This window comes from Crassostrea angulata, chromosome 6, assembly GCF_025612915.1.
Source record: "Crassostrea angulata isolate pt1a10 chromosome 6, ASM2561291v2, whole genome shotgun sequence".
NCBI classification, from domain to species: domain Eukaryota; kingdom Metazoa; phylum Mollusca; class Bivalvia; order Ostreida; family Ostreidae; genus Magallana; species Magallana angulata.
The window spans coordinates 59,476,211-59,502,379 of NC_069116.1; the positions used below are offsets into that span (position 1 = coordinate 59,476,211).

General features: G+C 34.5%; 4 protein-coding genes and 1 pseudogene across 6 annotated transcripts; 2 read left to right on the top strand and 3 right to left on the bottom strand.

The window, feature by feature from the left end:
- The first annotated feature begins 2,285 nt into the window (after positions 1-2,285).
- Positions 2,286-6,815, top strand: LOC128190138 (uncharacterized; annotated as a pseudogene).
- A 2,011-nt stretch (positions 6,816-8,826) lies between these two features.
- On the bottom strand, positions 8,827-10,904 carry LOC128187295 (steroid 17-alpha-hydroxylase/17,20 lyase-like). Its single transcript, XM_052857623.1, has 3 exons — positions 10,583-10,904; positions 9,521-9,648; positions 8,827-9,237 (listed from the first exon to the last, which is right to left on the bottom strand). Exons 1-3 carry the CDS (start codon positions 10,862-10,864, stop codon positions 9,018-9,020), a joined length of 630 nt encoding a protein of 209 aa, XP_052713583.1. The 5' UTR covers positions 10,865-10,904; the 3' UTR covers positions 8,827-9,017.
- A 2,099-nt stretch (positions 10,905-13,003) lies between these two features.
- On the bottom strand, positions 13,004-15,309 carry LOC128187648 (steroid 17-alpha-hydroxylase/17,20 lyase-like). Its single transcript, XM_052858056.1, has 3 exons — positions 15,097-15,309; positions 14,045-14,172; positions 13,004-13,494 (listed from the first exon to the last, which is right to left on the bottom strand). The coding sequence occupies exons 1-3, from the start codon at positions 15,307-15,309 to the stop codon at positions 13,275-13,277; spliced, it is 561 nt and encodes a 186-aa protein (XP_052714016.1). The 3' UTR covers positions 13,004-13,274.
- A 2,224-nt stretch (positions 15,310-17,533) lies between these two features.
- On the top strand, positions 17,534-23,776 carry LOC128187296 (uncharacterized). 3 transcript variants are annotated; one of them, XR_008244063.1, is made up of 6 exons: positions 17,553-19,798; positions 20,237-20,302; positions 22,614-22,857; positions 23,057-23,163; positions 23,266-23,453; positions 23,637-23,776. XR_008244063.1 is itself a non-coding variant. In XM_052857624.1 (5 exons), the coding sequence occupies exons 1-5, from the start codon at positions 18,698-18,700 to the stop codon at positions 21,385-21,387; spliced, it is 537 nt and encodes a 178-aa protein (XP_052713584.1). In that variant the 5' UTR covers positions 17,534-18,697; the 3' UTR covers positions 21,388-21,389. The 3 variants fall into 3 exon arrangements, 1 of the variants encoding a protein (XP_052713584.1); XM_052857624.1 differs by lacking the exons at positions 22,614-22,857; positions 23,057-23,163; positions 23,266-23,453; positions 23,637-23,776 and adding exons at positions 20,976-21,011; positions 21,191-21,389 and having other exon boundaries at positions 17,534-18,802; positions 19,666-19,798; XR_008244062.1 differs by having other exon boundaries at positions 17,551-19,798; positions 22,614-23,163.
- Positions 21,414-26,080, bottom strand: LOC128187293 (putative nuclease HARBI1). Its single transcript, XM_052857622.1, has 4 exons — positions 25,704-26,080; positions 23,632-23,969; positions 23,249-23,506; positions 21,414-22,780 (listed from the first exon to the last, which is right to left on the bottom strand). The coding sequence occupies exons 1-4, from the start codon at positions 25,917-25,919 to the stop codon at positions 22,558-22,560; spliced, it is 1,035 nt and encodes a 344-aa protein (XP_052713582.1). The 5' UTR covers positions 25,920-26,080; the 3' UTR covers positions 21,414-22,557.
- Positions 26,081-26,169: the final 89 nt, after the last annotated feature.

Below are 26,169 nucleotides of genomic sequence, written 5' to 3' on the forward strand. Positions count from 1 at the left end.
ACTGAAAGGGTCAAATGAAACCAAGTGATCCTTTATCTAAATGACAATAACATTTGCAGCAACGAATGTGAACGACATCTCATCCGGATGAGTGTGAGTTTGCTCCTTTCTGTTTGTCATGTGCGTTCATTTCCTCCACATTGTTGAAAATGAAAGTAAAAAGGGGGTATTAAGCTAATGCTTATCGTGTTTCATTTGTGTTATAAATGAAATCCTCCACCAGAGTTGCTGGATCGATTGATTGACCTTCGATCAGTTTAATCCCTTTCATCAAAGCTGTCAAATTTCAGTTTATTTGCTTTTCTAAATTTAAGAGTCTTGCCCCATACGTATCCCAATTTCGATGGGATTTTCTTAGTTTGTTCCATGTTGGATTTGAAGATAAAAAAGCCACGTCAATGTTTAAAAAAAGTTCTTGGCAAAAAAGTCTAAGGCAATAATCAAAATTCTTGAATGGTGTATGTATTTGGGCACAGGTCTACCTACCTAGAGTTGATACCACAACCATGTTTTTTATGGTCGTGATTTTAACACCAGTAGCTGACTCTTTAAAGTTCAGCCCTTAGGGTAAAAGACAAAGCCGTGTCAGCAATTCTGTGTTAAATGAAAATTTTCGAGGCAGTTTAGGATAGAACATGTGATGAACAGGGGCATACATTTTTACACTTTTTTGCAGAATTCGGTTACGTGTTCATATCGAGAAAAAAGATAACAAACTAACCTTCTATAAACAAATCTAGATTGAAAGGTAAACTATAATCAAGACTCAAGTGCACAGCTGAAGAAAAAATGTTGCGATATTATTTTATAACAAACATATTTCATTATTAGCTGGTAACATATATCGGTATCTGTAAATCTATTACATGCATTTACTAAATGATCTCTCTCTCTCTCTCTCTCTCTCTCTCTCTCTCTCTCTCTCTCTCTCTCTCTCTCTCATATAATTAAAGTTTGAAATCAAATATTTTTTGTTACAGAAAGGATTTATGTAAAATTTTAACAGTAACTGTAAAATTCAGAGAGAAATTGCAGAGTTCGTAAAATGCTTCTGCATTTTTCTAAAATTAAAATATGGCATCACAGTGTTTGATAAGTGTATGTATGTGCGGTATGTGTTTTTAGGATGTTTATAACTTATGTTATCATAAATTGGATTGAGCAAAAAATACATGTTTGTCAATCTGGGCAAGTCTGTTAAGCCCCCGTTTTTTCCCCAATAAGATGAGCAAGGCAAAGGCACGTGTATCTATCAACGTTGGAAGAGAAAATCTTATATCAGGTAATTTACTTAACAAAAGTGTACTTTATTATTTTCTTCATGTTAATCGTTTTAGTCAATCGTTTTATTTCTTCTTATTAATTATTAATAAAAGTTGATTTATTTATAAAACAGACGATTTCTCATAATTGTGTGTGCATTGATAGTAATATGCACACAACCTTTACAGATCTCTATTTGCATATAGCAGGATAAAATGGATAAGGTGGAAGTAACACATGGTACTTAGTACGACGTTGGTACGACCTACGAGCAAAGGAAATAATAATAATAACTAAATGCTAAAAAGTTGTTGGTTCGATAATATAATGTTGGTTTCGTTGAAAAGCACCACAATTCTGTCTATTTTGGTCTCGTGACTCTTCCCAATGATACCCCTTTGCTTAAATATATCAGTTTAAGTTGTAATTTACCATAATATTCAATATATAAATTTAATGAAAAGTTAACAATGTCATATTTTCAGCCATTATGATAAGCATGGCTCACTCTGTGACGCTATGAATACCATCAAAGAAAATATAAAGTGAATTATGATGTTCAATCTAATGCTCTAAATGATTCATGTTTACAGAAACAAATAGCAATGCATTTGTGCAGTGAGATAAACGAATAATTAATAAGACAGATTGTATTAATATGATTTTATTTAACATCTGAACAATAATTGATGCTGTGAGAGAATATTTCGACTCCTAAAAAGGTATCCGAAAAAAGGAAAAGCAACTGAAAACAAAAAAAAAATCGGTTTATAAAGTAGGGCAAGTCATCCACCTCTCTCTCTCTCTCTCTCTCTCTCTCTCTCTCTCTCTCTCTCTCTCTCTCTCTCTCTCTCTCAGACAGCCTTTTTTAAAAGTTGAAACGCAAACATTTACTAAAATAAACAACGGTTTGAATACCCTCAGGAACTATTTTTAATGCTATTGGTATGAATTCAATGGAATGAAAATAGCTCACATAAAAATAGGATAACATTTCCTCAAATCTACAGCTTATCTTTAAAATGGAGAATTTTCAAACAGGAATGTAAGTAGAAATCAATACTCTTATATTTATGTCAGTTTACAGATTATAGTAAATGAAATGTTTATTCTCATTGGTAAAAATGAATAGCTTTGATATACACATCTTCGCTAGCCAAGGGTTTTCGGTCCACTTTGATCCCCATAAACCCTTGGCGGATTTCATTACGAAAACTCGGTGATGTGGTGGCGCTATCTAGCGAGCAACTTGAGTTGCGCCCCTTGCATATTTACAAACAACAGGTTATATACACACTACGGCATTAATACATAGGCGTCGGAAGCAAATTGAAAGTGGGGGGGCTAGACTAATCCTCAGAAATATTGAGAAAAAAGTAATTCCCAAAATCATGGAAATCCTAATCCGTGCGGGGGGGGGGGGGGGGGGGGGGGGAAGTATACCTATACTTCCAAAAATAATTTACTTACCAAATTTTTTTCTCTCAAAATCATGATATTCCTAATCCGTGCGGGGGGGGGGGGGGGGGGGGGGCTAGTATGCTTCTGAATCTAACCTCTCAATCTTTCAAGGTAAATTTAGGAACAATAGTCTTTCCTGCGAGAAAAAGTGGGGGGGCTGAACCCTCTATCATGCTATGTTTCTAATGGTTAGGTATAACTTTGCAAAAAAAGTGGGGGGGGGGGGGGGGGCTAAGCCCCCCCCCCCTAGCCCCCAGGTTCCGACGCCTATGTTAATACAACTTGAAAACACGTTGACTACAGAATATCGGAGCATAATTAACGATGCTATTAAATACGAATTAAGTTATAACCTAGGGAAAGCACGGAATGTTTAATTCATAGTGTTTTGTAAGGACCTGTACCGGGAGTGAAAAAGTCGCCGAATTATAGGAAAGCTTTCATGCCATATTGCGGACCAAAGAAATTAAATAAAACAGAGCTTATTGAACATTTAAAAGCAATATTAATAAGCAGGAACGTAGTTACTAACGGGATAGGCAACTTCTACATTCGCCATGTTTTCTTCCTATGCTATCACGCGAGCCCTTACAAGGTTGTAGAACTATGTTCAATCCCAGTAAAATATATAGGTTTTTAAAGCGATCTGGTAAGAGCATCGTTGGGGAGGCATCGTACTCGAGAACTTGTGTCTCAACTTGTTAAAACCACCGTATGTTTTACCAAAGATCACACATGTGTTTTCTTTTAAAGTTTATATTTACAAGCACTGCGATTGGATCAGCTACTCGCAGCTGCAGCCAATCATAAAACGGAGCTTGTCACCGAGTTTTCGTAATGAAATCCGCCAAGGGTTTATGGGGAGCAAAGTGGACCGAAAATCCTTGGCTTGCGAAGATGTGATATACATGGATAAACAAAAACAAAATGAATAAAAAAAACCTTTTTATACATATATGGGTGTTTTGCGATTAGAGAAGAGAGTAGAATTTATTTCTCATTACTAACAACAAAGACTGTACGGATGCAACATTTTTAAAATTTCAACAATTACGACCTCATGTAATATTAAGTAAACGTATGGATAAAGTAATAACTCAGATCACTATTGCTTGCCTACAAAATATCTACATTTTTAGAAAAAAACTACAGTGTTTTAACTATATATCTGGTGTTATGTATAAATCAAAAACATGTTCAGTTAAACACTATTCACCATTTGATTTGAATGACGTGAGAAATAAATATTCAAATAATTGAGTATATGTGTCAATTATTACAGATCTGAAGGAATGCAGCACATGTCAGAGTCGGTGTTTGGTGGACTCTGTCTGATAGTACGAACCTCTCAACAGGTGGCCATCAGGAGGGAGACTACAAACATCCAGGAGATGTTGACCAGACAAATGATATCAAATTAAGAACTCGATGACTTGGATTCAATGCTTTGTGGAAGTATTGGAGAAGGATTTAGATTTGAAGGATCAGATATTGACATAATGGCCTGGCCTAGTGATACTAGAGTGGTCATGGGCGTGTTTCAGTCTGAATATTACGACACATCAAATGCAGTATTATTACTGTCTGACACTTCGGAGAGTCCACCAGGTTTTACGTTACTCCAAGTATTTACACAACCAGAAGACTTCGAAACGGAATCATCACATGTACAAATTAGTGATAGTTTCTATATGTCTTGCTCTATGGTCAGAGAATATTTTTGTTCAATAGATACGTTTGTCCATGGTCCCTGTACTTCTGTGCTTGTGGAAGGAATTGCACTTGATTTTGCCTATTGTTTTGCATGTGACATTTGGCCCCCGTTGGCCTCTTCGTGGAAAGACAGATGTCATTCATGGCCTGATCCTCAAGTCGTCAATGATATAATCAGAGTTGGGTGTCACTTTGTAGCAATCGGACACCCACTTGGACAATATGAATATATAGAATGGAGAACTTCTTTTTCTCAGGCAGAGCGGAAATGTGTGTATGCAATGAACCACTGTCAATTTTTAACTTATGGTTTGTTAAAAATCTTATTAAATGAAGTTATCAATCAGCAACATCAAGAAACTAACGAACTGTTGTGTTCATATCACATAAAAACAGCAGTATTATGGGTAGTTCAACAAAACACAATACCTAAATGGTGTCCACAAAACCTCCTGGTTGGTTTTTGGACTTGCTTTAAACTCCTTATTAAATGGGTATATGAGGGGATTTGTCCTAACGTTTTCATTCCACAAAACAATCTGTTTCTGTCAAAAATTTACGGATTAGCACAAAACAGTTTGTTTCTACAGTTACATGAATTGTACAAAAAAGGGATAGCCTGTCTCTTACAGTGTTCCTCCATCAGATCTTGCTTAATGAATGTGTTTCAAAATCCTAGACTTTCAATTTGCACCGACGAGAGTGCGATGAAGTTGGAATGCGATTTGGACATAGAACTGTTTAATGAGCCAGACATTTATTCAGATGTTGTTGAAGACATGTTTGGAAATGCCAAAGATCTAAACACCTTTGAACAGTTGATAGGTTCACATCTGACGCAGTATCAGGTTGTACACTTACAAAAACGCCCTTGTCTAATATACACCGTTGCGGCTATAATACAGAAAATTTTCAATAACTCGTGTTTCAACAAGCAGGTATGCATTGTCGACAAAATTTCTTGTCAAATGCTAAGATTAGCAGGCAAGTTTGGTTGTGTTTCTGACATGTTGTACGTTGTCATGTTTTACTACAAAACATACAGGTACAGAAAAGCTTTATCCATTTTGGAATTGACGAAGACAAGGTTAGCACGACCATATTTGATGTATAATAGACATGTAGACAATGAAATGTATATCGAGGCTGTAGGGGAAAGTCCTGGTGTACAAAAATTAGACAAGCTGTGGCTCATGATATCGAACTTAAACAAGCAGTAATTTATATCAATGAACTTGTACCAGTACAACAGTTTGCTCGACAGAACGGGGATTCTGATTTAGAGATTCCAGTGTTTGTGATGTTACACTTTCTGGAGTTCCTGTGTTATAGACACATTGATACAACATTATCACACACAGCTTTAGATGAGCTACAAGTCCTGGTTCAGTATGGCCGGACGCCGTATGTACCTGTGAAATGCAAAGAAATATCCTTGCAGATCCTTGGACTTTGTCAACAGATGACAGAAAACCCCTAGAAATGTTCCCCATACCAACATTTATTTAAGTACCATTCTCTGTAAAGAACTTGTACCAAGACAACAGTTTGTTCGACTGATTTGGATTTGGATTTAGAAATCCTAGTATTTTTAATGTTACACTTAATGTTCATGTGCTACAGACACATTGAAAGAACATTATCACAAAACATACAGATACAGAAAAGCTTAATCGGTTTTGGAAAAAAAAACAAAGGCCAAGTTAGCCAGTCCATATTTGATGTATGGGGAGCACGTAGACAGGGAGTTGTATCTTGAGGCTGTAGGGGGGAAGCCCTGGGCAACAAAGATGAGAGAAGCTATAGCATGTGATATAATAATTTACAGCAGAATGACTGATATCGATGAATTCATACCATTACAGAAGTTTGCTCTACAGAATAACTTTCTTATTTTGAGATCCCAGTGTTTGTGTTCTTACACTTCCTTGAGTTTTTGTGTTACAGACACACTGATAGAACATTATCACGGGCTGCTCTAAACAAACTCAAAGTCCTAGTTCAGTATGGCCATGATCCGTATGTACCTGACACACACAGAAACCTCTCCTTGCTAATCCTCAGAGTCTGTTAACTTACGGTCCCCTCCAGTCAACTTTAATTCAAAGATTAACACTACGACAACAAATAACAAAATATGAAATACGAAATTGTGCGTGGAAAGGCGAAGAAATATGTAAAAAGCAAACAGTATTTGATTAAAATTCTTGTACAAATGAAGAGTTTGAGAATGATGCAAAAAGTTTTCTTAGTTATTGTATATACACAGTTTTGGAATTCGTCTTTAAAACTGCAATTAAGAATTTAAAAAAAAAAAGCATAATGTCTCATTACATTTAATAAAATTATAATTTTTTGTCATTAATAATTGAATTGTATTGAGAGGTAAGATTTTTGTAGAAATTATCATTTATCATTCTTTTATCACAAAGATATCTAAGCAAAACATTTACAATGTAGATTGTATATAATAGTGTAGGACTTATCAATAAAAACCATTGAGTTGATATCATAAATCCTTGTGTCAATGCAACCGATACTACTTTCTTTTGTTTTATTTCATTCTTACACATGATGTTTCCTTTGATTCATTACAACCTTATGAAAATAAACAATTGGGTCTCCTTTGCATTCGCACGAAATTTAATACTCTATTTGAAAATCTTCTTGAAAAAGTCAAGAAAAGTGGAAAGTCCGCTTTTTTACTTTTCTACACAGGAATACAGACGCGGATCCATTATTATGCTGCTTATCACTGGCTTTTGAAACTTGCACAAACAGAAAACACTGCTCATGCATCTCTCTTGTTTCTCAAACTGCTACAAGGGAATCGATGCAATTGAAATAAGTAATAGTCTTATTCACAAAAAAGGTCGGTCCTGCATTCCACCATATATCAAATTGAAGTAACCCCCTTGTTTTTCCTATTATCATCGTTCAACCATCGTTTCTAAGCTCATCAGTTACAAACAAACTCTGAAAGGCCCAAATATTTAACATCTGATAGATAATCCTACAACTTTTTCATGTCCTTCTTCACCCTACAACTATAGTCTTGCCGCACGCAAGTCATTACTGTTGATGTTAATATAGTAAACAACAAAGACCTAAAATTACTTATTCGGGCCACACCCCGCTTCAGCGATTTAGTTCCTCCAGTATTCAAGCTATATGAATATATATTTGTTTTAATCTAAACTGATGATTCTTTGGTAATGATGACAATCCAACACCAATTATTACAATTATTAGAAAAATTTATGGAGTCTAGATCCTTTAACTGGTGTCATAATTTTATACATATAATGAATTCTGTTGAAGATTACGCCAAGCGCTGGGTCAAATTTGAAAAAGACCTTGGCACCTTAAATTGTCGGAGTGGGTTAAAAGAATCAGATGCATATTAAAATCTCGTATTAAATGGTCAAGAGATTAAATGAAAACCACATTTCCTTCTGTTTAAACTAAAGCCGAAATGAGAAAAGAACTAGATAGATTGCACGATCAGTATGTACTAATCCCTGCTGACAAGGCATGTAACAACATTGTCTTTCTTACATGTACAATGAAGCGCATTGAAGTGGTAAAAGTTTTCGTTTGAATGGAATGTCCTACACTTTGTATCGAACGTCAATTGTTACGTAAGACACGCCCATTTCATATATAACAAGGAAAACATTCGTAACAATGCTTCCGGAACCGCTCATCTTCTAAACAACACAAGCCGGGCTGCGGACCCTGGAAATGTGGACACAAGCTGAATCCCGATATTTCTCCGTATATGTTTTCCGTGCCCTGTGCAAATCCTCAGTCCCCTCACCATGCTGCGAGCACAGCCAAAAATGCAGAAGACGAAGAACGTAGCTTACCCCTCTAAAACGAAAAACTGAAACATGTGCATATATGTTGTGAAAAACTTTTCTTTATTTACAATTCAGTACACGTAACAGGAAGTTCAAAACACAAATAAATTTGTTACTAAAAATATTTTCACTCTTTATTCTAAACAATATAACTGTTTCTCACTGAAAAAAGTGTGTTTAAGTGTGTTTTGTGTATAATGCACGTGTGTGAAATTCCTGCTTGTGCTGTTTAGAAGAGTGGCGGTTCCGAAAGCATTGTGACGGATACCGTTTTCCTCGTTTCAAAAGAGGCGTGTGTTATGTAACAATTGACATTCGATACAAAATTTTGCATACGGTTGCTTGTAATGTGGATCTCGACATTCCATGCAATTCCATGCAATTATTTCATTCATTATTTGTTATGATCATGATTATATTATTGTTTAATGTACATCCCACGAGTGCCCTTGATTAGTGAATAGTAAATAAACACATTCTATAAAGCAACATTTTTCAAATTTTAAGTAAAAATTGTTTTATTTGCAATAAATATATCATATAACTTATTAATACGTTCTAGTTTTCATCTTCTAGAAGCTAACATGTCTCAACCCACCTCACTATATTGTTTAACAATTAACTATATTTGATTTATATTGTGAGCTATTAATTTATTTAAACTCCAACTAAATATTATGATTTTAAAGTACTGCAAGTTAATCTAAGTTTGATAAATTAAAATCTTTGCTTTCTGCGCTCAAATCGAATTTTGAAAGGTTTTGGTTGCATAATCAGTCCAGAATCCATTTCTCTTGGATCGAATTCTGGAAGACTGTGGTCCTCAGGTTCCATAACGTTGAAGCTTTGTAGGAGTGAAGACAGGAAGAGGAAGAGCCGGGACTTGGCAAACACTTCTCCGGGACAGCTACGTCTTCCCGTTCCAAACAATAAAAACCTGCAAAATATAAAGGATGAGCACACTATAAAGAATATGTTTTTATGCTAAAGGAACATTAAGTCTGTAATTTTTTTTTCAGACGTCATTTTATTTTGACTCAAAGATGAATTATATTAATCTCCCTTAATAAATCTTTCAAAAACTGATCAATTTTTTTTTTAAATTTAAACAGCAAAATGTTTTTGTTTGGTTTAATACATACTTTGAAGGAAAAACAATTCTATATATTTACAATATGGATTTTTCATAGGAAAAAATGAGATTGGCTTTATCATCTCACCTTTTTCTGACAGGATCACTTGCAGGCTTTAGGCTTCCATCTTGTTCAAGGAATCTCTCGGGTTTAAATAAAAACGGATCTTCCCACTCAGTGTCACTGTGATGCATACTCCAAAAACAAGCGAGAACCTGGAAAAAGAAGAGCCATGCATTACTAAAACGCTTATAAAATGCGGGAAAAAAGAGTCTGTGACATAATTAAATTTTAATCTGTCACGTCCACATTATGGAAATTTGAAGAAATGGAAATGTAAAACACGAATATGATGTTATGATTTTATACAATAGTTGCTAGGCTAAGAAAAACGTGCAATTGACGTTATCTTAAACTGCAATATTTCATGATCATCATTTGCTATGTTGTTCAGGTATACAACAAATATTAAATCTAGTAGACAACAGTTGATATAAGACAGGTTAACAGATTTCAAAATATTTGCGTCGTTAAGGGAAACAGACATGAGAACAAATGACAACCACTGACAGCAAAATCTCTGCCTTGTACGAGAGATCACCTTAAAACACGCTACAAAAACTTCGTCGAGGACTTTATTCAAAGACGTTCGAAATGAAAGTCTTAAATTTAATAGGGGATCAAAGCATTGAAAATGCAGAAACTGTATTTCAAACACATCTAAAATGATTATTATACGATTTTAAGAATAGTTCATCACCAGCTTCATCCTTGTGAAAATTGGGCTCTGAATTAATCTGGCTTTACCATTTATCTGACTATAACCCTGGTCACAGATTTTACCTTTGATGCTGTTCAAAGGATCAAATGTATATTAAATAAAAGTTTGAAAACTCCAATTTTTGTTTTAGAAAGGATTAAGCATATGATGTAGTTTAGATGAAAATATTAATTTCATATGCTCTATTGTGCAAAACATGCACACATTATTTGAATGGATTTGCATTCCTTCTAAACATAGATATATAAAAGATGCTTAATCAATGAAGTTCCCTACATCAAAGTTTATACTTTTTTGCTGTTAATTTGAGAAACTATTTCAAGGTATAGTGACCCAAATTAAATTAAACGGTCGTGTATTTTACTCACCGGCGTGTTTTTCTCCACATGATAACCAGCAATGTACGTCGCTTCTCGGGTGGAATGCAGTGCCAACGGTGTATGAGAGATGTAACGCAGGGTTTCCAAGACAAACGCCTCCACCAGAGGGCTCTGTTGTCGGTCACGGATCTCTGGCTCTCTGACGTCACCAATGACGTTGTCTATTTCGGTTTGCAAAGATTTCTGAACGTCTGGTCTTTTAGCACCCCGAGAAAACCATTGTGAACCGACGCGAAGAGTTTTTGTGTTACAGACACACTGATAGAACATTATCACGGGCTGCTCTAAACAAACTCCAAGTCCTAGTTCAGTATGGCCATGATCCGTATGTACCTGACACACACAGAAACCTCTCCTTGCTAATCCTCAGAGTCTGTTAACTTACGGTCCCCTCCAGTCAACTTTAATTCAAAGATTAACACTACGACAACCAATAACAAAATATGAAATACGAAATTGTGCGTGGAAAGGCGAAGAAATATGTAAAAAGCAAACAGTATTTGATTATAATTTGTTGTACAAATGAAGAGTTTGAGAATAAGAATTGTTTTTCTTAGTTATTGTATATACACAGTTTTGGAATTCGTCTTTAAAACTGCAATTAAGAATTTTAAAAAAAAGCATAATGTCTCATTACATTTAATAAAACTATAATTTTTAGTCATTAATAATTGAATTGCATTGAGAGGTAAGATTTTTTGTAGAAATACGTGTATCTGTTATTATTCTTCATTTATCTTTCTTTTATCACAAAGATATGTAAGCATAACAGTTACAATGTAGATTGTATATAATAGTGTAGAACTTCTCGATAAAAACCATTGAGTTAACAGGCACATAGCAGCAGGAGGGGGGGGGGGGGCCTGGTCCCCCCCCCCCCCCCCCACTTTTTCTCGCAGCAACAAATTTCAAAATTTACATATAAAAAATTGAAAAAAAAATTGAATTATCATTGAGTTGCCCCCCCCCCCCCTTTTTGGGGAGTACGTAAAAATATGATATGAAAATAAGAAAAGGAAGAGTGAAATTGATGTTTAATTCTACGCTTCTGCACCCTACAACTATAGTCTTGCCGCACACAAGTCATTACTGTTGATGTTAATATAGTAAACAACAAAGACCTAAAATCACTTATTCGGGCCACACCCCGCTTCGGCGATTTAGTTCCTCCAGTATTCAAGCTATATGTGAATATATATTTGTTTTAATCCAAACTGATGATTCTTTGGTAATGATGACAATCCAACACCAATTATTACAATTATTAGAAAAATTTTTGGAGTTTAGATCCTTTAACTGGTGTCTTAATTTTATACATATAATGAATTCTGTTGAAGATTACGCCAAGCGCTGGGTCAAATTTGAAATAGACCTTGGCACCTTAAATTGTCGGAGTGGGTTAAAAGAATCAGATGCATATTAAAATCTCGTATTAAATGGTCAATATATTAAATGAAAATCCCATTTCCTTCTGTTTTAACTAAAGCCGAAATGAGAAAAGAACCGGATAGATTGCACGATCAGTATGTACTAATCCCTGCTGACAAGGTATGTAACAACATTGTCTTTCTTACATGTACAATGAAGCGCATTGAAGTGGTAAAAGTTTTCGTTTGAATGGAATATCCTACACTTTGTATCGAACGTCAATTGTGACGTAAGACACGCCCATTTCATATATAACAAGGAAAACATTTGTAACAATGCTTCCGGAACCACTCATCTTCTAAACAACACAAGCAGGGCTGCGGACCCTGGAAATGTGGACACAAGCTGAATCCTGATATTTCTCCGTATATGTTTTCCGTGCCCTGTGCAAATCCTCAGTCCCCTCACCATGCTGCGAGCACAGCCAAAAATGCAGAAGACGAAGAACGTAGCTTACCCCTCTAAAACGAAAAACTGAAACATGTGCATATATGTTGTGAAAAACTTTTCTTTATTTACAATTCAGAACACGTAACAGGAAGCTCAAAACACAAATAAATTTGTTACTAAAAATATTTTTCACTTTTTATTCTAAACAATATCACTGTTTCTCACTGAAAAAAGTGTGTTTATGTGTGTTTTGTGTATAATGCACGTGTGTGAAATTCCTGCTTGTGCTGTTTAGAAGAGTGGCGGTTCCGAAAGCATTGTGACGGATACCGTTTTCCTCGTTTCAAAAGAAATGGGCGTGTCTTATGTAACAATTGACATTCGATACAAAATTTTGCATACGGTTGCTTGTAATGTGGATCTCGACATTCCATGCAATATTTCGTTCATTATTTGTTATGATCATGATTATATTATTGTTTAATGTAACTCCCACGAGGGCCCTTGATTAGTGAATGGTAAATAAACACATTCTATAAAGCAACATTTTTCAAATTTTAAGTAAAAATTGTTTTATTTGCAATAAATATATCATATAGCTTAATAATACGTTCTAGTTTTCATCTTCTAGAAGCTAACATTTCTCAACCCATCTCACTAAACTCACAGATCACAATACTGCCTTTCTCTCATTCACTTGTAATAATAAAACCTTTTTATTGAACGTTAGCCTATATTTCGTTACACTTCAATTGCTTAAAAATTAACTATATTTGATTTATATTGTGAGCTATTAATTTATTTAAACTCCAACTAAATATTATGATTTTAAAGTACTTCAAGTTAATCTAAGTTTGATAAATTAAAATCTTTGCTTTCTGCGCTCAAATCGAATTTTGAAAGGTTTTGGTTGCAGAATCAGTCCAGAATCAATTTCTCTTGGATCGAATTCTGGAAGACTGTGGTCCTCAGGTTCCATGACGTTGAAGCTTTGTAGGAGTGTAGACAGGAAGAGGAAGAGCCGGGACTTGGCGAACACTTCTCCGGGACAGCTACGTCTTCCGGTTCCAAACATTAAAAACCTGCAAAACATAAAGGATGAGCACACTATAAAGAATATGTTTTTATGCTAAATGAACATTAAGGCTGAAATTTTTTTTCAGACGTCATTTTATTTTGACTCAAAGTTGAATTATATTAATCTCCCTTAATAAATCTTTCAAAAACTGAATTTTTTTTTAAATTTAAACGACAAAATGTTTTTGTTTGGTTTAATACATACTTTGAAGGAAAAACAATTCTATATATTTACAATATGGATTTTTCATAGGAAAAAATGAGATTGGCTTTATCATCTTACCTTTTTCTGACAGGATCACTTGCACTATATTGGATATTTTTTTGTGCCAAAAGAACATTGAGGCTGTAATTTTGGTTTTATTGTTGGACGTTATCTATTTTCGACTAAAAGATGAATTAAACTTATTTTTCTTTATCTTTTTAAATTTAAACAGCAAAATGTTTTTGTCTGGTTTAATACAGACTTTGAAGGAAAAACAATTCTTTATAATCACAATATGGATTTTTCATAGGAAAAAATGAGATTGAGAAGTATTAATTTTATCATCTCACCTTTTTCTGACAGGATCACTTGCAGGCTTTAGGCTTCCATCTTGTTCAAGGAATCTCTCTGGTTTAAATAAAAACGGATCTTCCCACTCAGTGTCACTGTGATGCATACTCCAAAAACAAGCGAGAACCTGGAAAAAGAAGAGTCATGCATTACTAAAACGCTTAAAATGCGGGAAAAGAGAAGCTGTGAAATAATAACATTTTAATCTGTCACGTCCACATTATGGAATTTTGAAGAAATGGAAATGTAAAACACGAATATGATGTTATGATTTTATACAATAGTTGCTAGGCTAAGAAAAACGTGCAATTGACGTTATCTTAAACTGCAATATTTTATTATTTACTTTGTTGTTCAGGTATAAAACAAACATTAAATCTAGTAGACAACAGTTGATATAAGACAGGTTAACAGATTTCAAAATATTTGCGTCGTTAAGGGAAACAGACATGAGAACAAATGACAACCACTGACAGCAAAATCTCTGCCTTGTACGAGAGATCACCTTAAAACACGCTATATAAAAACTTCGTCGAGGACTTTATTCAAAGACGTTCGAAATGAAAGTCTTAAATTTAATAGGGGATCAAAGTATTGAAATGCAGAAACTGTATTGCAAACACATCCAAAATGATTATTATACGATTGTAAGAATAGTTCATCAATAGCTTCATCCTTGTGAAGATTGGGCTCTGAATTAATCTGGCTTTACCATTTATCTGACTATAACCCTGATCACAGATTTTACCTTTGATGTTGTTCAAAGGATCAAATGTATAAATAAAAGTTTGAAAACTCCAATTTTTGTTTTAGAAAGGATTGAGCATATGATGTAGTTTAGATGAAAATGTTAATTTCATATGCTCTATTGTGCAAAACATGCACACATTATTTGAATGGATTTGCATTCCTTCTAAACATAGATATATAAAAGATGCTTAATTAATGAAGTTCCCTACATCAAAGTTTATACTTTTTTGCTGTTAATTTGAGAAACTATTTCAAGGTATAGTGACCCAAATTAAATTAAACGGTCATGTATTTTACTCACCGGCGTGTTTTTCTCCACATGATAACCAGCAATGGACGTCGCCTCTCGGGTGGAATGCAGTGCCAACGGTGTATGAGAGATGTAACGCAGGGTTTCCAAGACAAACGCCTCCACCAGAGGGCACTGTTGTCGGTCACGGATCTCTGGCTCTCTGACGTCACCAATGACGTTGTCTATTTCGGTTTGCAAAGATTTCTGAACGTCTGTACCCATAATCATTTAATATTTATTCGTTTGATGAGATATCGGCGCTTCTGATTGGTTGAAAAATTTCTTTGATACCTGCATCAATAAAATTTTGCCGGATCTACTTTTCTCAACTGTTCTGATCTAACACTATTTATAGAACGGGAATTTCCAAGATAAACACTGTCAACAAAATGTAAAGTTGTGTCTGTTTTATTGTCAGCAAACAAAATACAACTTTATAAACATAAAAACTTGAAAGTTAAACCTTCAAAAATAAACAAAACACATTATTTGATTCACGAAATAGAAAATTAAGCGTCTTCACACGATTTCGTCTGCTTGAGATCAATCAACATTTGCAGCGAGGCTGGCTGTTCCTTTTCCAGGAATATTATAACGAACATATAGGCCTATACACTTTCACGGTAACACTGCTGTTCAAATTTGGTAACGATAAGTTTTAAATTTACACACGTACATGATCGGTCATCAGAATAAGCGTCGTAAAGAAAAGCTTAGTTAATGAGCAATGCATCAACTCCTTCGGCGCATTGCAAGCGGCAGATATACCATTTAAGTACATCACTGGCTATCTAGTCACCACAACGTTTACAAAAGTCGCTTATACATACTATTCTTTGTCGACATATCAGCTATTTTCGTCCACGATCGCCTCTCCTTGGATGGTTATGTCCAGTTGCATATTCCAGCGATCTCACATGAAAACTAGTTTTATTACGAGTTTTTCTGCACAGTGAATAATATCACAAGCTATCGCATGTATTTTCCTTTCGTTTTCAATTCAGCCGGTTCAGATTTTAACTCACTTGTGTTTAATCCATTAAATTCAGCTCAATAGCTCTGCATCAGCTGAAGGCGAGTCCATTTTGAATATTGTTGCTGTTGTTGTTTTGTATTCATACGCGCCGCTTCCTTTACATTATTTACATTTTTGATCAATGACACTTCACATTTTTTAATTTGAAAATGTTTTATTAAATGATAAGAAATGAAGATAATAATTTTTCTATTGATCGACGTATCAAAGAAAAAATTGACCGGAAAACTTTTTCATCAATGCGCTACGCGCATTGATGAAGTTTTCCGGTCAATTTTTTCTTTGATACGTCGATCAATAGAAAAATTATTATCTTCATTTCTTAATTTACTAAAGTTCGTAGACGTAGACGTAGACGTAGAAGTTACGAATGACGTAAGATTGAAGTTACGAATACGTAAAATGGTATTTACTAAGCTACTCTTAGACGTAGACGTAGGTTACGAATTCTTATGTGTACGATTTATTCGTACGCATGCGCAATAATTAGTTTCACTTCATAGAAGTGCGCGAATTTTTTTGTTTATCGTCTGCCGGTTTAAAACTAAGGAAGATGGACGCGAAGAAGCAGAGAAAGGCAAATTTTAGCGATGTGGAGGTGGAGGTATTAGTAGACGCGGTGGGAACTAGCTATAGTCTGTCCCAAGTTATTGCTTCCATCACTTTTTGATGATTTTTAATAGAATTACACATACCTGTGAAAGAAATACAGTTGAAATCGTTAAAAGGGAATATATCCAAGATATCTTCATTGAACAAATATCCCTTTCCACTCAGAAAAATTCACAGGAACGAAAACTGATTCCTTACGGAGATTTATAATGGGGAATGTTTACATCTTTTCTCCATTCGGAATACACTCGGAATACATCGCACAATTTTTTAACGTTATCATCCGGGCTTATTAATGGCTGTTGCAATGCAAAATCTCCGTAGACTTTCAATTTCGGTATGTGTATTGAAACCTGAAGCGGTAGAGGGGGCGTTTCAAAACAGATAATCGGGACATTTTTTGTATTAGTGGATGAACGTAGTTTGAGCACAAAGGTATTTACTATTATTGAAATATCAAGCAAAAAGTGGTGGAAGCAAAAACTCGGGACAGAGTATACAAGGTTTTGTATGGAAAGTTCTCACCGTGTCTGACTAACAACATGAAGACAATGGCATGGGAGTCGGTGACAGAGAAGTAGGTCGATTTTATAATCGGAGATCATGAAGATAATCACTATCTAGATCAAAAATACCATTTTACTGTTTATGTAGTAATGTGTTAGTCCATCATTTATGGATTTTTCATAATTATTTATCATTGAGTGTTATATGGATTTGTGCATTGCAGATTCTTGAATTTAACAGTTATTGTAATCACAATTCAGAATATCAGCTGACAATAAACACATATACAGAACACATTGTATTTCTGAATAATATAGGTTTCATAGAAAGAAAATGACAGTGGTCACACACATATTACATTATAATTATGAAATCATGAAGTTCATATGTTTAGATCAGCTGTAGATATTTCTAATTTGCAAGCCTACTTGTAAGTGGCTAAAAATTGGTAGACTATTTACATGCATTTGTGTTGTAAATTGGGGAAAGTAGCTCTTCAGTCTTCAGTTAGAAATGTTCCTCTTCACAAGTATTGGTCAGAATAAAAGCAGGTAGACAGGTCCAGCACAATCTCTTGATTTAGCTATATAGCTTGAAAAAGCTATATAGCTTTATAAAGCTATTCAAAATAGCTTAATAAAGCTATTTATATGCAGTTTTTAAAGAAAATATTTATTGTAAGAAATGGACGAAAAATCGTAATTAACTTGCTACTCATATTTGTGCCATTGACCATTATAAACTTGACCCAAATTAAAGATAGATTTAACTCTGCAGCTTTTAAACACTTTTAAGCAAAAACTATATTTCCATTGTTTGGGTAACTGTTCACCACTTTGTGTGCAATGAAGCGTGGATAAGTATGATTTCATTGTGATAAATTATTACCAATCAATTATCTTGTTCACCATAACTGACCTCCTTTATATTTCATTCAAGAAGTAACTGTGTGGTCATGAATCAGTTGCCCCAAAACTTATAGTGCAAAGTCTCTTAAGGAGACGCAAACTTATGAGTAATCTTTACATGCATTGTTTACAGAACAGTTCAAAGTTGAAAATTATCACTGCACTAAAGTGCGATTTTTTATACATACTGAAAAAATTACACATTTAAGAAAAATATATGACAAAATAGCTAAATGAAGCTACTCTTAATAGCTTAATAAAGCTATTTAGCTTATTCAAGCTATATAGCTAAATCTGGAGATTGTACTGGACCTGGTAGAGATTGATGGCTATCATTACTCTCTGATTATTGTTAATTTTTCGAGTTTAGAAATTTCAATTGATGCTTATTACCATGATACTTTAACACCTTCTAATCTAAATACTTGTACGAGTACACTGAGTGTTTGTGCTCTTTTCATATGCAATTGTGCACATATGTAGAGTAAACGCCGTAAGTCTGCAGTGCACAAGAGGGGTAGTGGAAGTAAAAAAAAAGTGGCAAGACATGCAGTCTGCCGTCAAGAAGAAGGAAGCTCAACGGAGGAAAAACTTGACGCAAACTGGAGGAGGGCCTTCACAGCTCCCCATGGTGAAGCCTTGGGAGGAGAAAGTTTGTTGAACATGCCATTATTCTATTTCAATCTTTACAGTGTTAAAAGGCAATCCAAACCTTCAAGAAGTATTTCATACTGTTGTATTCATATGTTAATTTGTTACAAGTGATCCTTACAAGGATATTAAGGTAGGTCCGTAACAATGAAATGATAAACTTCAAGTTGAAGATATCCATGGTGTAACATACAAAGACAAGCTGTTATTGTGTCAATTTGTGTGTACTGGTCCATTGATTTAGCAATTACAAAAGCCCAAATGGTATTGTTTTGGGGGTATAATTGACAATATGATATAAAATTAATATTTAGCTACATGCTAAGGTTCTGTCATTTAGTGAATGAATGCTTGAAATTTGTAAATGTCTGAGAAGACAGATCATTGTGGGTAAGTATGAACTAACCAGTATTGATGCTTCACTGACAATCTCTCGTGAACATATGTTGTTCTGTGTAAGTCCTTGTCTGTCCTTTTATGTACCCTAAATGTATATAACTGTCTTAGGAGATAATGGGTTCAAATCCCATCACTACTGCACATGTTTTCAAGTAGTGTTTTAAGGTAGGTCTCCAAGTTCTAGTATCAACTAATATAACTGTTATGTTTGCATGCTGTTTTATTTCTCCCTTGTTTTGTCTCCAACATCAATCCAATTTAAATCTAAATGATATTGTTTATAAAATTGTTATTAATTATGAATCATTTGCTTTACAAAAAAATGAAGATGAAATGAAAATGATTTTTTTTCAAATGCTTCTGACAGGATGCTTTATTTATAACTCCTTTTTCTTTATGGAATGAATTGTAAATTGTCAGACTATAGTAAGGAAATATGTACTTTCAACTCCATGAAAATTTTAGATATTGCAGTTGATTCCTCAGTCAGCCATATCTGGAATTGAGGATGGGGTGGACACCAGTGAAGTCAGGTCTTCCCTTCAGATGTCCCAAAAACCAAGTTGCCTTGAGATACAGCCATTTATTGTCACTGAGGGTAAGGTTATAAGTTGCCATGATACTTCACTATCATTGATGATGTTGGTTTATCACTATGAATAGTTACAGTAGTTATACCCCCACATATGAAGTTTTAGGAAGGGGGGTCTTTTTGGAAGCATTCTGTTCATCTCTTTGTCTGTCTGTCTGTTCTACATGATCAGTCTTCTAAGATATGGAGTTGCATTATTATGCCTTAGGAGTAAGTGATTAATAATGAAGGAGAAAAACAACTTATTATTTCTGTCAAGACTTAGATTATTCAAGGTTTTATCCATCAAAGAGCTTTGCATGGCTATGTTCATTAACTGCAAAGGTTGGGTTTATTGTCTTTTTTTCTGCATTGTAAATTAAAAAAAATATCATTAATGTAACCAAGAGGCTTCTGGTTAAAAGTATGACTAAATAAATAAATAAAGAACAACATTTGTTTTAGTTCCAGCTGAAGAACTTGAAAATCTAGACACTAATAGTGATGTGCCAGTCGTCTCTCAATCTGAAGGTTAGTATATATCCTATGTTTAGTATTCTTTAAACAATTCAACATTTTGAAATACTGGTATTAAACTGAAATTGGTCATTCTGCCCAAGAAAAGTGCAAAATTTATCAAAATGCTTATAATTGTTAGTTTAAGCAAATATAATTATCAATCTGATTAAAATCAGATCAGCGATCCGCTCCAACAAATTCAATGTCGCTACACAAAGATCTCTTGTGTGGCAACATCGAATTAGTCGGAGAGGATCGCAGATCTGATTTTAATCAGATTGATATAATTATACACACTGCAAATATGATTATATTTCCTTGCAAACAAAGATTGGGGGGGGGGGGGGGGTTAAATAGGAATCTCCTTGTCCGTCTGTCTTTCCCTGTGTTCCCGGTCTGTGTTATCATGTCAATGATTGCATGTATTGCACACACATGATGGTTGCAATATTGAAAATGTAAGATCATCATTATGTTAATGATTCTGATGGATTTGCCATTCTCAAATGTTAATATAAGTAATATACAGCAATGTGAAAAAATCATCAATGAACTTTTCTCAGTGCTGTTTATTTCTTAATTTACTTGAATTATGATATTTTCTTAACGTGGTGTATCATTTGTAAACTTGCAAGCTCAAGGTACCTCTTGCTAGTTTTCTTTAAAATTTCCTTTAACTTCACAGAAGAATCTTCTTTGTCAGAACCGTCTACTTCTAAAGGTATGAAAACAAGAAAAACACAAAACAGAAACACAATTCTATTTTGCCTTACATATGTGAAAAGCTTTTTCCTAATTAAAAATAAAAAATTTCTAGTTTATATTAAGATTTTAAAAAGATAAAAAAAAATGTTCTGGCATTACTCTATATCGAGATAAGATTTATTTTCCGTTTATAAGGAAAACGGAAAGCTCAAACATTTAATGAGTACAGCTACGGATCTCGGCGCCTCATTGAAATTGAGGAGGAGAAGCTTTCAATCAAAAAGCAGAGACTGGAAATTGAAAAAGAGAGGCTCGAGATTTTGAAGAACTTTTATGCTTTGTTTTCTTCTTCAAATGTTCAATCTGTTTGTAATCTTTTGTCTGAGCTTTAATTAATAATTTCATTTATACTTGCTTGAAACTTCCACCCTCTGTGAGACCAATGTTTTTTATACCTCCGCTCCAAAGGAGAAGGGGTTATACTGTTTTACCCTTGTGTGTCTGTCTGTCTCATGACTGTCCTTTTGTTCATCTGTCTGTCAGTAACGGTAATTTCTGTCACAGTTTTTCAGCAACTATTCATCACAGATGCTTGAAATTTTAACACACTATTTGTTTAGGCATGCCAGAAGTTAGGATTTATTTTTGTACCAATCAGCTTTCTGTCAACTTTGCTCATTTTGCATATTCACATCAGAGCGGGGTATTACTAGTGAACATTAAGCTCACAGATATCTTGTTCTGCCTTTTCTGACCATTATTACAATTACAATTACTTGTATGGAAGCAGCATTTTTAATTTGCTGGTTATATTAAATTTTATTATAATTATCCACCATATGGACTAGAATATTTTTGTTTATATTTTAAAGAATGTGAAAACATTAAGTACATGAATGAATTGTCTTGGAAAATAGACTTAATCATTTTTAAATTTATCAAATAACAAATAAACACATGCTAAATTTCAAGGGACTCAATATATTTCATAAATGTATTTTAAGAGTACCATCTCAAGACAACTTTAACAATAATACATGCATATTAAATGTAAATTAAACAGTACAGTAAGTCATACTCTGGCATTATCTTGATGTGTTGAACAGTATTAATTTTTTGATTTAAAAAAAAAAAATTGAAAATGACACTGTGGATTAACAAAAAAGTGTTTCTTTGTATGTGTTCCAGTTAGATGGAGAATTCAAAAATGGAATATAACAATTCTACAGTAAGATGGCAGCTTTAAATGATATCTCTCTATAAAAATATCAAATAAAACAAATCTAAAACAATAACCAAATCGTTTACCATAATTGAGTTGACAATGTAGAACATGATTTTTTAGATAACAAATTGGAAAACATCAATCTTAGAACACATTTAACATACTAACTTTTGTACAATTCAAAGATAATGACCTGTAAGCAGAAAAAAAATTATCACTTATTTGAATAATTAAAATATCAGTCTACATTTAACAGGGTGTTGCACATTACTTATCAAAAATTACTAACTATTGGACAGGCAAATATATCAAATAGACAGACAATTCCACTAAAAAATTAAAATCTTCTAACAATGATGTTTCTGGTGTTAACTGCGTTTGCATTGACAATAGTTTCAGCATTGAAAGTGTCATTATCAGAGAAGATGGGTACTTGTCCCATTGCTGGTGCTGGAATGCGGTCTTCGATGGCCCTGTTGTGGAGGCGGCAGCAACATTCGATGATCCTCACACATTTTGAAGGGGTGTAGGCCAAAGCTCCTCCTGTTTTGTGCAGACATCTGTAACAGAATATTGACGTTATGATTAACATGGATATGAATTATGATCCGTCACCAAGTCATGCGTTTGTTGGAAAGTATAAATTTATGCATTGTCAAGTCCCAAACATTATTTTGTATTTTTTCAAAGAATTTTGCATGTTTTTGCAACTATTTGTATGGCCCATTTGTAAATGGGTTAGTGATGTTTTAAAAATAATTTTGTAAAAAATGAATTTGAAATAATTTTATGATTTGGGTGTTCTGTATCTAATTCTCCCTTTTCTGTATTGTAAGCTCATCATCATCGGATGGGGGAGCGATGTTGTCCCATTAGAAGTGCAGTCTTGGGAAAAAGTTAAATTAAAGAAATAAAGAGAAGATAAAAGAGAAGTGTTACCCAGGTAAGAAAATTTGCTTATATGCTTTATGTTTGGAGTCTGTTCTGCAAGTCTAATATTTGAATGAAATCTATTTTTTTATACTTGCCGAAATCTGGACTTAAGGACACCAAAAGCCCTCTCAACACAGTTTCTTGTCTTAATGTGACTGGCATTGTATTTCTCCTGCTGTCCTGCTTGGGGTGTGAGGAAAGGAGTCATTAACCATGGACGAAGGGGGTAGCCACTGTCCCCTAAAAGCCATCCTCCACCTGGCAGCTGGTCCATTATCTCGGGAATGCACGAGTTTGCAAGTATGTATGCATCATGTGTGGCACCCCCATACTTGCAAACGATGTTTGTAAATCTGAAATGAGATGTTGGTATATAAATGCAGTCATAAGGAAACAATTAAAAAAATGTTGATAGTTTTATAGACCCAACATAGTAATTTCACTGATTGTGCACTTAAAAATACTATTTTTTATTTACCTCAGGTCAGCCGTCACGATTCCCTGCATATTTATGGCATGAAATCCTTTCCTGCACACAAAAACATGCTCATCGTCTCCAGTCATTCCCATGATTGGAATCAGAGTTCCATCAATGGCACCAACTACGTTGGGGAAGTTTGCCACCCTCAAAAATTCCTCCTTTGTCCGAAGAATTTCCTCTTGCCCCATCGGAAAAATTATGTTGTCAAGGCTGGCATTCAGGGCATCAACGACTCCCATAAACATTCTGCTGAACGAGGGTTGAGAAATACCATGTATGTCAGCAGCCTCAGACTGAAAGTCTCCTTTGGACAGAACTCGAAGAGTTGCCAACACCTGTAAAAATTAATTCTTGTGTGTTAATGTTATTGCTTATTCAAATTTAAATTAAAGTTTCAATGAATATAGATACATGTTTTTGAATTTTCTTTGGTACAGAATGTCTACAATAGAATAGTTGTTTGGACAATTAATGATTACCATGGGGTAAGATGGGGTTATTGGGGGGGGGGGGAGACAATTTTTATCAAAGGAATATATAGAGAAATATCTTTAAATCTTTTTCTTAAAAAACATTTGCCTAGAAAAGCTGTAAATTTTGTGAAAGAATATTAGATAGTGTAGATTCAAATTTGTTCAAATCACAATCTTTAGGAGTAGTGTGGGGCCATAAAGGGAATTCAGTTGTACAAAAGAAAACAATTTAATTATTCACAAAAACTGAAATGTTATGATATACGCTTTTACTTATTTATATAGCATTTTTATATATTGCTGATTCTTTAAAATTGTTTAAACTTTGGCCCCTGGATGATTATTGGGCCTCACAAAGGTTCAGAATTTGATGTACATGTATGCTGAATGTGACACAACTATAAAATCGTGTCAGAAAAGGGACTTGATTATACCGGTAAATATAAGAATATCCAGAGGGAAACAGATTTTTTTGTATAGAATCTACATGTATTATACCACAGTGTCCAGATATTTTGTATTATGACTCAACGAAGCCGATTTTATCCTGCCTAGTGTTGCTCAGGTGAGCGATGTGGCCCATGGGCCTCTTGTACTGTAAATTTCTATACCCCGTGTAATTTTAATGAGGACACAAAGGAATAACAATTATCAAATGTCCTGAATTTTGCATCAATTTTTGTTCAAATAACAAACATATTATTATAAATTAATTTTCTGTGTGTTTATAAATGAAAGAATTATACGTGTAGGTGGAATTTCATGGTCATTTGTATGCATTCACATATGCTCAGGTTGGACTGAATATACCTGTTATATGTAATTACACAACATTGTCCAGATAGAAGTATTCAAGACTACACGCATATCGCTAAAAGTTAGGAAGTAAAACTGAACTGTTAATAAGTTCACGTATGTGGAACTACTTGTGTTCCCCTTTATACTGAACCTTGTCGTCTATAATAATATACATTACAACATGTTGCAGATAATAACAATGAAATTTCATATATTCATCCAATATCCTTTATCTGCAAAGATATTCTCGTTGAAAAATTAATATGAAATATCTCAAATAATATTTTTAAAATAGGTTTCAAAACCCCGAACACAGTTTCACCCGTAAAACAAGAATATCGCTATGTACATACTGGGGGGGGGGGGGGGGGGGGGGGGTTGGGTTATAATGGGTATTCATAAAAGACACTGATCATTGTTCATCAGTAAATGTATGTGTAACATCAAGATTGTGTTTTATCACATAAATGTCATCCGGATGATTATATATATCGGACTTTTTGTAAACGGGGGGGGGGGGGGGGGGGGGGGGGTGAAATGCTTGGGATTCCTGGTAAATTGTTGGATATTTTATACCAAAGAAGTAGGGTCATGATTGATAATTGTATAAGACAGTAATCATTGTTTGTCAGTAATTAATCAACCAGACAGCATGTTTAACATTGTGTTTTATCATATCAATATCATGATGATGAATGTATATATTCGGATTTTTTTGAGGAGGGGGGTGAAATGCTTGGGTGAAAATTATACTTCAACTAGAAATACATCGGGTTCAATATCAGCGAAATTACTTACCATAGATGAAACAGGCAAAGGATGGGACCTGTTAGTAGGTCGTGAAAGTCTTCTGTCCACCTGCTGAATGAAATCAACGATGGTCCGCCTCGGGAATCGATAACGGCAAATTAGTTCTCGGTCGCTGAAAACATCTAAGGGGTTAGTCCGGTCCCGGAAAACTCTCTGACGTCTCAGACTCCTCTCTCTCGCAAGTGTAAACAAAATCGCCGCCATGTTTGATAAGATACGTGTACCTATCGAGCAGACGTAGATTTACGTCCGATTATGACGTAATTTTACGTCAACGTCATTTTGTGAATACCGATTTAGACGTAAACGTACGCTACGTCTAAGTTTACGTCTACGTCTACGTCTACGAACTTTAGTAAATATGGGTACAGGCACTTAGTTTTACAATCCTTATTTTCAGATAGTGTGAATTTGATCAACCATGCGTTGAAAACTTCGTCAAAAATGGACGAAA

Coding starts and splice junctions, on each gene's coding strand:
- LOC128187648 (XM_052858056.1), bottom strand. CDS start 15,309: ATGGGTACAGACGTTCAGAAATCTTTGCAAACCGAAATAGACAACGTC. Junction 14,173..15,096: donor ATGTGGAGAAAAACACGCCG/GTGAGTAAAATA, acceptor TTCTTTTTCCAG/GTTCTCGCTTGTTTTTGGAG. Junction 13,495..14,044: donor AGTGATCCTGTCAGAAAAAG/GTGAGATGATAA, acceptor TATGTTTTGCAG/GTTTTTAATGTTTGGAACCG.
- LOC128187293 (XM_052857622.1), bottom strand. CDS start 25,919: ATGGCGGCGATTTTGTTTACACTTGCGAGAGAGAGGAGTCTGAGACGT. Junction 23,507..23,631: donor ATCGTGACGGCTGACCTGAG/GTAAATAAAAAA, acceptor ATCTCATTTCAG/ATTTACAAACATCGTTTGCA. Junction 22,781..23,248: donor GTCCTTAAGTCCAGATTTCG/GCAAGTATAAAA, acceptor ATTCTGTTACAG/ATGTCTGCACAAAACAGGAG.
- LOC128187296 (XM_052857624.1), top strand. CDS start 18,698: ATGCAGTCTGCCGTCAAGAAGAAGGAAGCTCAACGGAGGAAAAACTTG. Junction 18,803..19,665: donor TGAAGCCTTGGGAGGAGAAA/GTTTGTTGAACA, acceptor TGAAAATTTTAG/ATATTGCAGTTGATTCCTCA. Junction 20,303..20,975: donor AGTCGTCTCTCAATCTGAAG/GTTAGTATATAT, acceptor TTAACTTCACAG/AAGAATCTTCTTTGTCAGAA.
- LOC128187295 (XM_052857623.1), bottom strand. CDS start 10,864: ATGTTCTATCAGTGTGTCTGTAACACAAAAACTCTTCGCGTCGGTTCA. Junction 9,649..10,582: donor ATGTGGAGAAAAACACGCCG/GTGAGTAAAATA, acceptor TTCTTTTTCCAG/GTTCTCGCTTGTTTTTGGAG. Junction 9,238..9,520: donor AGTGATCCTGTCAGAAAAAG/GTGAGATGATAA, acceptor TATATTTTGCAG/GTTTTTATTGTTTGGAACGG.